This window comes from Larimichthys crocea, chromosome VIII (genome assembly GCF_000972845.2).
Source record: "Larimichthys crocea isolate SSNF chromosome VIII, L_crocea_2.0, whole genome shotgun sequence".
NCBI lineage: Eukaryota > Metazoa > Chordata > Actinopteri > Sciaenidae > Larimichthys > Larimichthys crocea.
The window spans coordinates 5,845,550-5,859,849 of record NC_040018.1 but is presented as its reverse complement, the minus strand read 5'-3'; the positions used below and the strand labels follow the sequence as shown (position 1 = coordinate 5,859,849).

Genomic DNA, 14,300 nt, shown 5'->3' with positions numbered 1-14,300 from the left:
AAAACTAGAGAACTAATGTCATTACAGTCGTTAGAAAATTATGTTATCTGGTTCATTTTAGTTTCCAAACATCTGAAGTCAGTAAGGAAATTAAAAAAAATCTCCAAAAGGACAATTTGGGGAGGGGAAAATGTTTGGCTGTGTATCCTCACCAGCTCTCAGGTCAGAGTGCTTCCACCCATCATGAACAGAAAGATGTTTGTTGTTCATTGTGCTCGTAATGGCTCCAACATCCTTCTTAACCACGTCCTTGAAGCCTCACATCTTCAGGCTGGAAAGGAAGAGATCGGAACAAAACAGAAAGGCAGGTCAGGAAACAGAAAACATTTAGCCAACGACAGTTTCTCTGTCAGGAGTACGGGGTGTGTGACTCAGATGGCCCCTGTGCACAATGGGTGTGTCAACACAGGTTGTCAGGACGGGTCCGCTGTGCAACTGCAACCAGCAGCCCGCCTAATAGTGCAACTCATCACTGTCACACTCCGGCGGCTCCCTAAAAACCACTACAGGAGACTAGGATTTGGGTAGCGAATGCTCACACACCCACAGGGATGGGAATCAAGAACCGGTTCCGTGTGTTTCAAATCCGTGGAATCGTTTAGCAGTTTAACGATTCTCTTATCGATTCCAGAAAGCACGACTAATTACGCCACATAAGTTTCACACGTGCGGTGCAATCAGTAGTAAACAATGGCACCCACTTGGTTCAAACGCTCCCAAGTTTGGCTGCATTTAACAAAAAAGGCAACAGCTTGACTTGCAATTATTGCCAAGTGGAGATAACAGCGTCGGGAGGGAACACGACGAACATGCAATATTTTTAAATGAATGTCGTGTTTTTGACACGCTTCAGACTGGAGGTGAATCTGAACCTAGCAGCAGCAGCCAGGCTATGACCACCTCTGTGGTTACTACGGTACACATCGTTACTATTATCTAGGCTGTGGGCCTCTTTTGACGTCGCTGTTGGTTTTGTAAGGTCGTGATAATTCTAACCAAAGTTGATGCTGATCAAACAGTTTCTTTTTTTCCCGCCCAAGTGAGAAGCGATAAGACGAGAATCGTTAGAATTGATAATGGAATCGGAAAAATCTTATCAATTCCCATCCCTACACACCCATGGTCACCTCCTACTCTCAGACAATGCTCACACCAAGATGACCAGGCACAGCTGCGTGGTCTGCATCATGTAGGTACATGTCAGGCTTTGCTGTAACCATGGAGTCCCTCAAACACATCTATAACTCTGGCTCGATTTCAGGCAGGCCAGATATTTCTATGAACTTGTAAAAAACAGAACTGAGCCAAACAAAGTATGACATTTATTTTGTAGAAAGATTACAACTATAAAGTTAAAACATTCAGAAACCGACCTTGATGAATGAAGGAGCTGGCCTGCAGGTCATGAAGGGTGTGATGGTGTTCTTCTACTTCCAGAAGCTAGAAAAAACAAAACAAACAAAAAAACATTACTCAGGATTAGTAGAATCATGTGATAATCTGTAGGGTCAGGGTGGAGTCAGATGGCCCCTGTGCACATAGTGTGTCCTCAGGCTGGGATCGGCTTGAGGCGTTGATGCCACTGCAACAAACACCCCAACTGATTTAGTGCAACTCATCACTCTCACACCCATCACCACTGATTTATACAGGGTTCCCACACCTTTTTCATGAACAAATTCAAGCACCTTCAAGCACCAGTTTTTCCATTTTTCCAGCACCTTTAAATAGGTAGCCTACTAGTTGTGTTTGCCATGATGGTCATGGGAAGCGCAGCGGTGCCACTGTATGGCATAATAATATGGGTCTAATTAGCATTATTTCATATGGTGGTAGATTGACTGTTTTGATTTTTAACTAATTGTGAATTGGCTTGTATTCTCAGCTTGTGAGCGGTGTATTGTGTAACTACCATAGCGCAATAACAGTGACAAATGCCTGAAGGGGGCTAAAGTATGTCTATCAGCAGACGAGTAATTTCTTTTCAGTGTGTGGAAACCTTTCACAGCAAGGACCATCACACAGACCCAATCCACACTTACTGCCCCTGTCCATTAACAAGATACATGCGAGTGCTGCTTGATGATCAACCAGTATGCTTTGCTTTGTACCAGCCCCAGGAAGACAAAATACAGACAAGAGACACTCATGATTTACTGGAATGTAATGTAAAAATCCACCTACATGTTGGCAGTCTGTTTATTTTATATGTATGGCTGAGTGTGGGATCTCCATGCTGAAGATCACATCATTTGTCTATTTAAGTGTCAAGCTACGTGTTGAAATAAAGTGTGAACTGGTGAAGGACTGACATGTTTAAAGAATTCAAATTAACTTTACGAAAACACAAAAAAGCATTTGCGTGCAACCACATATCCACTATTGAATTAATACAACTTTCCCCAAGCAGGGAATGTCAATTTCAGTTGTTTATTAACAAATAAAGTCTACTGTTATTTCTCGGCAGAACACCAAGCGAGTATGATAACTGAGTTCTGCATGTAAAGGCATCGGATCAAGCGCGTAGCCGCTCAGGAAACATTTTTGTTTTCTCTTGGTTTATTGAGATAGACATCACACAGATTTCAAGCATTTTCAAGCACTTCACAAAAAATTCAAGCATTTTCACAACCTTGAAAACACTGAATTGAAAGTCAAGCATTTTCAAGGAATTCAAGCATTTTCACAACCTTGAAAACATTGAATTGAAATTCAAGCATTTTCACAACCTTGAAAACACTGAATTGAAATTAAAGCATTTTTAAGGAATTCAAGCATTTTCACAACCTTGAAAAACACTGAATTGAAATTCAAGCATTTTCAAGGAATTCAAGCACCCGTGGGAACCCTGTTTATAACACTTCAGGACTCACCTCGTGTTGTTAGCTTCATCCTGTGTTAGCCACAGTTAGCAGCGTCGGGCCTCACAAAACAAAGCCGAGGTTAAGCCACAGCTAGCAGCTAACACTCGCTTGAGTTCGTCCTTAAACACAAAGCTCGGCCTAAAACCCGTCTTATAAACACACAGAGCATGAACATGTGTGTATGTTCAGATATTAAGCGCCAACAAACCGTTGGTACTCGCGGTCATCGCAGCTATGAGCTAACGGTAGAGCGCACGCGAGCTTCCCTCCCCCTTTTTTAAACCGTGGAGGGCCGAGCGCGTGCTGGAAAGCTGAATGCTCATTGGATAGATTTAAAAGTTCGACCCACCAATGACAAGTTGTATACTTGTCACGTGCACACACTCGTCGAACAACAGCAGATAAATGAATCAAATAAATATGATTATGCGCGTGTTTATGATCTTCTTTACTTCATATCTGACATTTTAATTCACATTTTAATCATTTGATTTGAAGTTTTCACACCGTCCCTTGTGTTTTGCAGAATATAAAGCACACTGAGTTTATTTGTACAGCACAATTTGTACACAAGGCGATTCATAGTGCTTTACAGAGGCAAGGAAAAACATTGGGCATTAAGACAAGCAATAGAAATAAAAATAAAAATGAAAATAAAGATAGATATAGATAGACAGATAGACTTTATTTATCCCAAGCTGGGAAATTACAGTGCAGCAGCAGCATTACACACAGTGACAATAGACAACTTAAGAATAAAAATATAAAGAACAAACTATACGTAATAAAATATTAAAATAGCAATAGTAAATAAAATATATTGTACAAAAGTATATACAGCAAATTGGCAGTGTTTGATTTGGTGCAAAGTAAGAATGGAGAAATGTGCAGTGACTGTAACTTATGACCTGAGTTTTTAGCTGTTGTTATACAGTGTGATGGCATGTGGCAGGAAAGATTTCCTGTATCTGTAGCAGCCCGTGGGAGAAGCTGCTCCGCTGTCTGTCCACTGTGTGGTGGAGAGGATGCTGCTCATTGTCCATGATGGAGAACAGTTTATTCAGCGTCCTCCTCTCCACCACAGTCTCAAGAGACTCAAGTCTCAGTCCAAGAACAGAGCCAGCCTTCTTGATGATCTTCTCAAGTCTGTTGGTGTCGCTGGCTCTGATGCTGCTGCAAAGAAGATGGCACTGGCAACAACAGACTGGTAGAAGATCTCCAACATCTCGCCGCACACGTTGAAGGATCTCAGCTTCCTCAGGAAGTAGAAGTCTGCTCATCCCCTTCTTGTACACAGCCTTGGTGTTAGATTTCCAGTCCAGTCTGTTGTCGATCACCACTCCGAGGTGTTCAAAGTCCTCCACCTCCTCCACCACCTCCGCTCTGATCCTTAGTGGCTGTGAAGGCGTCTTCTTCCTCCTGAAGTCGATCACCATCTCTCTGGTCTTGTTGATGTTCAGCCTCAGGTGGTTCTGTTCTGTCCACTGCATATATTATTACTGTCATTATTGCTACCATATCTCCATTACAGTTTATAGTTAGTTCATAATTTGCTGCTGCTGTGCATCTGTGTCTCTCTGTCTGTATTCTGTACTTTAATGATTTAATTTAGTCTTTTATTTGCATGTCTGAACACAAAGCTGAAGTCACTGATGTTTTCTGATGCTGGTTAAAGCTTGTTCCTGTCCACACAGTATGATTAAAACAGATAACGGCAAATGCTTTTTGAATAGTACTGTACGTTGTGTGTTGCCTACAGTTAACTGTGATCCTCCTCTAACGTCTCGTCTCTTCTCCCTCTGTGTGAATTATATCTTCGTGTTTTGCCTTTGTGGACTCTGTTCTCTTTCCAGGTCTTTGTGGGTAGAGCAGGGTGTGTGGTCCAGGTCTTACAGGCTCTCGGTGGGACCTGGAAGTTGTATGCGGTCTCTCCTGATTCACATTATTCACCCCCCAGATGTAACACTTTTTATAATGTAATTCTAGTCCTGCTACTACTGTGTGTTCTGTCTGTCCTGGAGGAGGGATCCTTCCTCTCTTTCTCTCAGCATAGAGGCTGTTGAATGTTGCACAGAAAGCCCTCCAACAATGAATGTGAGCGTTATAAATAGAAGTCATCCTGAATTATACACTATGTAAAAATGATCCCTTTACATAATAACAAACTGTACTGTCGGATGACTGCTTCGCGCCTCCTAAACACTGATTCTCTAATTACATCTTTGTTCCCATTGTTACGTCTGTAATTATCTGCAGAAGCAGACAGTGCAGTATGTGTTTCCTTTATTGCTAATATGATCATAAACTTTAGATTTTTAATGTCACTGTCTCCTCTCACTGCTTTTATCATGTCTTGCCTCATTTTAAAGCTTGGTTATAAAATATTGTTATTATATTTATATTGTTTATAGTATTATCTCGTTGTATTTTACATCAGTTGTATCAAGCATTGTTACCTAAACACTAATATAACAAATACTCGCATATAATTTTGCCGACTGACAAATCTAGACAGAGCTTTGAATCTTTAATCAATTCAATTTATCTAAATTCATTTCAAGTTATTGTCCAGTTTGCTTTGAATTATGAACTTTGCAGTTCATCACGCTGCATATGTAAGGCTAATCACACCAGCTGTGAGCTACACCATTGAAATTATTTTCCAGGACAACACAAGACTTTTCCAGGACATTTAACTTTGTATCTCAGTTCTCCAGGTGTCTTGCAAGACTGGAACCGTTTTCCAGGTTACGTTTCTTTCAAGTGCACAGATGAGTGAGTCAAAAGGTTTCATTGAAATGCAAATGCAATTTTATATTAAAAGATAGCAAAGGGATAATTCACTATATCACACAACACAGCTTGTTAGTACTGCCATGGAAATACATATACAGTCTTTTTCATATTTACACATCAAGTGACAACCAAACAGAAATCATAAATACCTCTTTTTGTTAACTTTACAACAGCTATACGCGACCAGTATTTCATAAGATAAAAGAGCACTATTAAATAACTGGCATCTTCCCTATCATCATTTACAAGGCTTAGAAACACAGTGGTTAAAATAATCCAGCAAAAACAAAAAAAAAACAAAACAAACAAAACAAAAACAAAAAGTTCTTCTCCAGTGAGTAAAATTAATACAAGTCTAAAAACAGTCATGAAATCCCTTTGTACAAAAGACTATACAACTTAATCAATGCAATATCTTCAACAGAAATGTTTGCTTATATCCTCATGATAAAATCTGTACAGTTTGAGCATTCCTGCAGCAGAAGTTGGAGGGACTGTGAGCCAGGATGATTGGTTAACCGGGTCGCTGTGATGCTCTGTAGGCCTACTGTCAACCAACCGTCAGAGACCGTAGTTATGTAGCTGCCAAGACCCTCTTTCATTGGCCTCAGTGCTTCGTCTAGCAGCAAATCAGCAAGCGAGTTGCTGAGCTTGTTAGCAGATACTTCAAAATACATGGTTCTGTAAAGTCTAACCGATATATTTGTCAATATAGCAATATAGTATTTCCTTGTACCATATTTCAAACGACAGACAGAATGGTACTCTAACGTTAAAGCAATGCATAATATCTTTATTTGTATTAAATTCATTTTTCAGTAAGATGTCAGTGATATATTTCTAAACTATAACCCTCACTGTCTGATGAGGTCAGACATGCACAGTGTTCCTAAGTTGTTACGCTGTACTGTGGCAGATACTGCGAGTACACCTTTTGCATTACAGGTTTTAGAGTAGATGGATCAGAACTCAAATTTACAAGAAGAACAAATGTTTCTCGTTTACCTCGGGCGCCGTTTGGCCACGCAGATATCTTTGGTCGTACGTGTCAAGTGTTTGATATATAGATATATATTCGCCTCTGAAACAACCTCCAAAACATTAGAGAGACTGGAACTGTTGTAAGAAAATCACATTAACATTTGTAATGATGCCGATATCCACAAATCTAAGCCCACAACACAATCTTTTCAACATTATCTTGCCCAGTTCAGTTAAATACTTAAAACGGGGATGATATTTTATTGTCAAAATGATGTAATATTGTTCTGTAGCCAATATTTTTTTTATGTCTGTAGCACCTTTTAAAAGAAAAAACAGAATTTCACACAAGCCTAAGAGCAGTGTGCCTCCATGTGGCGAGGTATGAGATTGTTTTTCTTAGACAGCTGAGATTAAAACTGGAGACATGACAGTGGTAGATAAAGTTGGTGGATATAACATGGATATGGGACAATAGCGTGTAATAATTCACAAACTCCCGGAGCGTCAAATTGTATTAGTAAGTGCTGTCATAGGTAACCGTTTACCAGGAACAATGAAATAAACGCTTACATTGAGAAAGTAGTTCCAAAGAAAACCCCAGTGTTTTGGAGCAGAAGAAATCCCAGAGACATATTGAAACAAAATATATATATATTAAACACTTGGATAAATAAAACCACAGCTATCTGCATGGCTGGGCAGCGCTTGTGGTACATGTCTGGGCGAGCGAACCCAAAAGTAGAAACGAATGTCACGAACATTTTTTTAAAAACCTCTGAGAAAAAAAATAAATATACAGCTGAAGGAGGAAAGAGAACGAAATGTTTGGCACTTAGGCTGTTACTTCATCGTGGCTTCCTCTGCTATGCCAGAGCATCAGCAAAAAAACAAAAACACAAGAGGATGAATGGACTCCTGCAACCAGCCGACAGCAGCAGCTACAGTAAGTCCTCACTTGACCAGTTGAGAGGGTGTAAAACTAAAAGGAAACAGAAGCAAGGTGGTGTCATCGCTGAGGTCTCCCACACCGGTTAGGGCAAGTCAGTAAAGTCAAAAATGAAACATCCCGTAATCAACATACATTTCTATTGAAGTGTAAATGCAGGAAAGAAGCATGGAGCCTCTGTGAAGCCCCACCCTTTGGCACTGTCATAAATACAACTCTTGAATTACCCCCGGAGTATTGCTGCACAAAGTTCTAGCACAACACTCTCGCCATTTTCTCTGTAAAGTCAGCAAACCCACTCCACAAGTAGAAAAAAAAAAAAAAAAGTTCATAAATAGAGTTCATAAAGACATGAGTGGCATTAGAGGGAGAGAGAGCGGCGTGGTTACATCGTCCGGGGGAGTACGTCGTTTTTTGTTTGTTTTTTTTGTCCGACGACAACAACGGAAAAATGAAAAGTTCACGAAAAATAAAACGGTGAAGTCGTACACAGAGAAGCGTTCAGAGTCTGTATCCTCTTAAAAAAAAAAAAAAAGGCTCCAGATAACGCTCGTGTCTCTCTGTTCACTTCCTCCCCAGAGTCCTTCGCTTTGTTATTCCAGCATGCTCATTAGTTTATCATTTTGCCTGAAGGCAGTATCACTGAGGGTACTGTTGGAGGACTGTACTGCATGTGTGTGTGTATTTATATATGTGTGTGTGTGTGTAACAAGTAGGACGGAGCCCCAGTTTCAGAGACAGGAGTTGTGTTTATGTGAACTTAGTTGTGTCTAACCAGGTTCACATGTACCGTTATTCTACGTATGCAACTGTTACCGTGTTTGCACCTATTTATCTTTGTGTGTTTGTACCAGCTATAAATACAGGTGTGTGTATGTGTGTGTTAACTGATGGAAGTTGAGACAAAGCAAGGAGGGCAAGGAGGGAGGGAGGGAGAGAGGGGGAGGAGGAGGCCTCCCTCACACTTCGCTCTCGGTGGAGGGCTTGCGCGTGGAGGCCCAGCCGGTGTCGGGCAGGCTGTGCTGGGCGTGACGCTGCGGGGTGATGGCGGAGGGGGTCAGGGTGGTTATGGAGGAGCATTCGGACGCCTCCTCCTGGAGGAGCTGCTCCGTCTCGCCGTCGTCTAGTGAGGCGCTGCTGGCCTGCAGGGACACGGTGTCCGTGCGCATGCAGGTGTGCAGGCCGCCTCGAGACGGCTTGATCTGTTTCAGGTCGTCCCAGTAAAGCTCGTCGTTGGACAGGAGACACACGCCCTCCACGATGCGGATCTTTTCCTTGGTGTAGCCTCCGTCCACTCCCCCCTGGACAAGGAGACAGGATTAGTTAGTCTTAGCCTGAGTATATATCAGAAGTTTCACGGGAAAATCCACCAGAGGCACTATTTAATCTAAACCGACAGACGTCTGGCTCTCCTTTATTTCTTTTGCCACATGCACTTGTCTCACTTGTTCTTCCTTTCTGCCTTCCTCTCCTTTTTAAGAAATAAGCTACACAAACATCAGCTTTTCTAAAAGAAGTTCATCCTGTCAAAGGTGGATTTCCCTTTTAAGGATTAATCAGAGACCGGCTGCACAGCACTCCAGAACAAGATGTCACCTTCAAACACAACCCATGCACAGCGAGTCGGCTCCCTTCAGTGATGCTGTGCTTCAGTTAGTTTTTTCACTTTCAGATGAAGCTGCTACAGGTATAGAATTACAAATAAACAAAGGCACACCAGGCTGTCAGCCGGTGGAATTTGGAGCGAAATCAACTAGATGGAACAAAAAACAAAAAAAAACAAAAAAACAAAATAGGTATTTTTCCAGTGCAGATGGAGTTATGCTACTGTGCTGTGTATGAACAAATTATTCAGTCTGTCTCTAGAAGGAATAATTTGGACAGCGTTCGTCTCCAGCGTGGAAAAAATGCAAACAGTATTGCGTGACAACTGCTGAAACAGAGGCGAGATGACCCAAAGCAGTGTGCTCATCTACGGAAGCCCTGAGGGGTCAAACATTCAGACATTTTATTTCCTCTGTTTTCTCACGATAATGAATTATTTTCATTTGTTTTGTTTTAAGATCTCAAATTAACAAAACTACAATAACGCCTTAATTTAAGATCTAAAAAAAAAACAAAAGGATAGTCCAGTGTATTAAATAAGTGCAACTGTTCCTCTGACATTGCTACACTAAATAATGCTGATTTAATAAAATATTAATAATAATATACCTGACTATCCTCTTGTTTTCTCAAGATCTCAATTAAATGATGTCGTTATTTCGGGAAAACAAAGTTTCGTTACCTTGAGATCTTGAGAAAAACGATCCCGTTATCTCAGGATAACATTTATTATTTTGACATAATGACATAAATAATGTGAGATCTCGAGAAAACAAATTAAATGAACTCGTCATCATGAAAAAACAAAAACAAAAAAAAAACAGAGGAAGTAAACTGTATGCATGGATGACCGCTTGGGGCTTCCGTACTTACCTGAAAAACTTTTTTTGTTTGCCATAAAGTTTCCAGTATTTGAAACAGCTGGTGCAATGGGCAGCACTAAACAAATAAATGAGTTTAGCTTTATGTATCTACACAGCTCTTAATGATGAATAAAAGCAAATCAGACATCCTTAACTTCTATAATTACTTTCTCTCTTTTGTTTAAATAGTAACGTCCTACTTGGAGTAGGAACTCAAAGAGTTTATGGGACATGTTAATTTGAGAAAGCTATAAGAAGGTTTAATGATGACACGTGTAGCACCTTTTGCAATCATCTATCCATACGTTTTGGTTCTTCGGCGGTTCAAATGTCAGTTTCACAAAAAAAAAAGTATTATTAACGATGACATGCTACTTGATCACAGATCTCCGAAACGTCACCAAAGAGAGAAGTGATTAATTCTGTAAAGCAGACTGCATGCAGTGAAAGACAGAAGAGATGAAGGTAAACAAAGAAAACAGCAGAAAAAATATAAAATGAAATAAAAAAAAATAAAAAAAACAGAAGTGGAAAGGACACAACTCCTTCATGCTGTGTAACTACCTCTCCACGGGACAAGTGGGTCAAAAGATAAAGGGAGAGAGGGAGTTGTAGGGATGAGAGAGCTGCAGTGAGGAGAGAGAGGGGAAAGAAAAAAGATGAGTGCTGGTGTCTGGAATCTGCTCGTGTCACATGTTCAAATATCTCAACACAATCGATCGGACCGGAGACAAAGACGACAGTCATTTGTCTCTGAGTGTTTACCCAGCGTACACCTACGCAGTCTGTCATCCTTCTATGAAAATATCACGGATTCTTCTTGAATCCATTCATCTGTTAAACAAACAAACAAAAAAAAAGAGAAGTTGTTGCACTTCCAGCCCGTCCGTTACCTCTTTCTTATATCGAAGCTGATTGTATATGGGAGGCTTCTGCGACGCCTCGATCTTGACCTCTTGCGTGGACGTCCGGTATGAGGGGTTGCTGTAGGTCAGGTTGCTCACTCCCGGGTCGGCGAACTTTGACTTTTTATGCCTGTCGATGAAAAAACAGGAATAAACCAGCTCATGGTTTATGATCTGAACTTCATGCCGTGTATCAAATGTAGCTCATCATGCATACGCCGTTTTAGGGGGACTGACCTGTAAATAATCAAAGCAGCGATGAGGATCAGAATCGCCAGGATGGTCAGAACTCCACCGATCACGTAGCTGATGTGTAGTCCTCCTCCTTCAACAGATGGCACAGATATTAATGATGGGTGTGTTACAGAATACTTTGGAAAATACAGCTGTTTGCCATCTTATCTGATTCCAGGTTATCAAAGTACAGAGACAGTTCTCAAAGTGTTTGGCCCAGATTATGTCCTGTGGGAAGGGAACTAGTTTTGGAAATAAAGTTCCCGTATTTACAACCTGTTCACGTCATCAGAAACTCCAGGTGAAGGCTGCAGGTCTCATTGTGTTTCTCCAATATAGGAAAACCTGATATAAACTCATATAGGAGTATTCAGCTGGTCGCAATCTGCAACCTCACCACTAGATGCCACTAAATGCTAAACTAAAATGTTAAATATAACTTTTTTATTCATTTATTTGTTGCTGTTTTGATGTTGTTGTATCTGTCGAGTTTATTTTGTTGTGTTCTAAAAATGATTTACAGTCATTTCATTAAAATTCTTAATTAAATTACTTCGATGTCAAGAGATTAACATCCACATTTGTTTGCTTTGCTTTTCCAGGCACTGCTGGATTTTTTGTGTCACGTAACATCGTGACAAAGTAACATCGGCAAGGCTTAAAGAGAAGCAGAGGGGAACACTTAACTCTTGTGTGTCTCTTACAGCTCCACAGAGAACGTGCAGGGTGTAAATAAGAGGCTAGCAGTTTCCCTGAACCCGTCTCTGTGCTTGACACACATGGATGAAAGGGATACGTACCATGAGGAGCCGTCACCACGTTGCTCAGGCAGCCCTCGTCGTTCATGTTCTTGTCAGTGCAGCTGTAAAAATAAGACAGAAACTCAGACTACTCAATATTAGCTCTGACAACCTTATTAAGTCAGAGCGTTATATAGCTCCTTTCCCAGGGCCTCTGGGAAGTGTTTCTGTACTATTACTGCTGGTGGAAAACCTCATTGTGTTCCGTCTTGAAGATGAACAATTACATAATACTCCTCTGTGGAATTAGAAAACTCTTCAACTTCTTAGACTTAAGATACTCTTAGGAGCATCTTCAACATTCAAATTATTACTATTTCTTATACAGTAGTTCTTCAAATGAGATGAACAAAGCTGAAAACCCGGCAGCATCTCATGTGGACAAGTTCCTCTTTGAAATTTGAAAGATGCAAGAACTATATACGACTTCTCCCTGGGATGACGTGAGTATTAATGAGTCAACAGTTACTTTTTGACTTATTACAGTAAGCAGAGTGAGTAATAACTTCAAAAAGGGAACTTTACTGTTCAAAAACAATTGAAACAGACGTACTTGACCAGCGACGGTCCTCTGTGCGGAGTGTCTGTGGGAGCTTTGGGGATCTTGTTGGGGACCGGAGTGCTGCTGGTTCCTCTGGCGGGAGCGGTGGGGATGTAACCTGAAACTGATGAGAGGATGCAAATAAGAAGCTGGACATGGTGGAACATACTTGTGATAAAGACGATATCGTTTTTCGATTTATTTTCTGAAATCGTCTGATGCTGGTTTATTTATCTTATCTGTTTATCTGTTTATGCAAATCAACTCTTATGATGTCTACAGATTTTCCCTGAAACAGTCCTGTTAAGAAAACTCTTATTGGCCAGGTATACGGGTATTTGGGGTCACTCACTGGTGGAGCAGGGTCGCCCATCTGGTTCATCGGGACACGCGCAAACAAAACTGTTGGTCTTGGCAAAACAGAGGTGAGTGCAGCCGCCGTTATTCACCCCACAGAGGTTGGTACCTAAAAGAAAGGAGAGAGGGAACATTCACAACTGACGCCAAACAGTCCGAGGCTGATTTCATCACGGGAGAACGACAAGATTTGAATTTGTCTCAATACAAATTGAAAGTCAAACACTTTTTCTACTCATCAACTTACAGAAAAGAAGCTTAAACTAATCCATCAATTATCAGAGCGACTGAAATCAGATCTCTTTTGACCAAAAGTCTGAACTGTGCCGGAGGAAAAGTTACTGTGTTGCTTCATTTTCACAGAGTGACAAAGATGCAGACACAAATTTGATTTGGTTAAATTTTTTGTTTGGATTTTGTTCCTGATGAATTCAACATTCATCTTTGAGGCTGGTGTTAATAATATCCTGATGAGATACTGATATTGTATATTATCTATATTTTTGATTAAATTTGTGTAAATTCTTATGTTAAATGACAGTTTTTAAATACATTTTTAACATTTTTATCTAAGCTTTGGGTTACTTTCTTATTCTGTGCCCAATTTGTTGTCTGTTTCTATAGCAACCATAGTTGCGCAAACTATCTGGACTCACACTTTAATATTAGCCTCTGCTGCTTCAACACTTCAGAAGAACCTCCTCACCTGTCTGTCTGTGAGGTGATACCACTATAATGTCCATGAGGCCCTCCACGTTGGCCAGCACAGTTTCCTTGTTACGGCCGGTGTGTTTGTCCACCCGCTGGATGGACTTAGTCTGCCAGTCCGTCCAGTAGATCCAGCGGTCTTGCTGCGAGAGTCGGGAGAAAGGGGTTAGAGGGGAGGACACCGGCTTCAACTGGGGAAACGAGGGAGAAGAAGAGAGGAGAGGGGAAAAAACACAGACAAGGAGCAGGGGTATGGGAGGAAGAAAAAGGGGGAGGGAGAGAGGAGGAAGAAAAATGAGGGTCAGAGTGGAAGGGAAGTAGAAGAAATGGTTAAGTCAAATGAGTTCAGCATGAGTGGAGGGACGGAGAGACGACCGGTGAGAGTCACACAGGTGAACCGATGAGTGAAAGAGAGCAGGTGAGTGGAGGAGGCAGCCAGGAGGAGGAAGGGTCAGTCCAGTGACTGAAAAAGCTGAGGGTGAGGGTGAGGGGGGGGGCGGGTGGGTACCTGTGTGAGGGCGAACGGGTGAGAGACTGGGCTGACGAGGATCTGACGCAGCTTCCCGTTCAGGTCCGAACTCTCGATCCTGTCCAGGTGGGCGTCCACCCAGAAGATCCTGCAGAAAACACGAGACACTTTAACACACTATCTATTATATCTATATGTAAACACACTGTACAAGCCTTCTCCTTCATC

General features: G+C 41.3%; 1 protein-coding gene and 2 non-coding genes across 5 annotated transcripts in view; all 3 read right to left on the bottom strand.

Annotated features, from left to right (window-relative positions):
- Window positions 1–365: 365 nt before the first annotated feature.
- On the bottom strand, window positions 366–480 carry LOC113746417 (small nucleolar RNA SNORD67). The gene has a single exon (XR_003462846.1). It is a non-coding gene; the product is annotated as a small nucleolar RNA SNORD67 (small nucleolar RNA).
- A 1,033-nt stretch (window positions 481–1,513) lies between these two features.
- Window positions 1,514–1,629, bottom strand: LOC113746416 (small nucleolar RNA SNORD67). The gene has a single exon (XR_003462845.1). It is a non-coding gene; the product is annotated as a small nucleolar RNA SNORD67 (small nucleolar RNA).
- Window positions 1,630–5,652: 4,023 nt separating this feature from the next.
- The window catches only part of lrp4 (low density lipoprotein receptor-related protein 4), a 113,617-nt gene continuing 104,969 nt past the window's right edge, over window positions 5,653–14,300 (bottom strand). Inside the window, exons 31-38 of one of the 3 annotated variants that reach the window (XM_027281172.1) lie at window positions 14,112–14,220; window positions 13,602–13,794; window positions 12,891–13,004; window positions 12,551–12,662; window positions 11,998–12,059; window positions 11,201–11,288; window positions 10,952–11,093; window positions 5,653–8,891 (exon numbers count right to left, since the gene is read on the bottom strand). In XM_027281172.1, coding sequence (XP_027136973.1) covers window positions 8,550–8,891; window positions 10,952–11,093; window positions 11,201–11,288; window positions 11,998–12,059; window positions 12,551–12,662; window positions 12,891–13,004; window positions 13,602–13,794; window positions 14,112–14,220 — 1,162 coding nt within the window. In that variant the 3' untranslated portion in view covers window positions 5,653–8,549. Of the gene's footprint in view, window positions 8,892–10,012; window positions 10,685–10,951; window positions 11,094–11,200; window positions 11,289–11,997; window positions 12,060–12,550; window positions 12,663–12,890; window positions 13,005–13,601; window positions 13,795–14,111; window positions 14,221–14,300 lie in introns of those variants that run through there. The other 2 variants (XM_027281173.1, XM_027281174.1) reach the window with 2 other exon arrangements.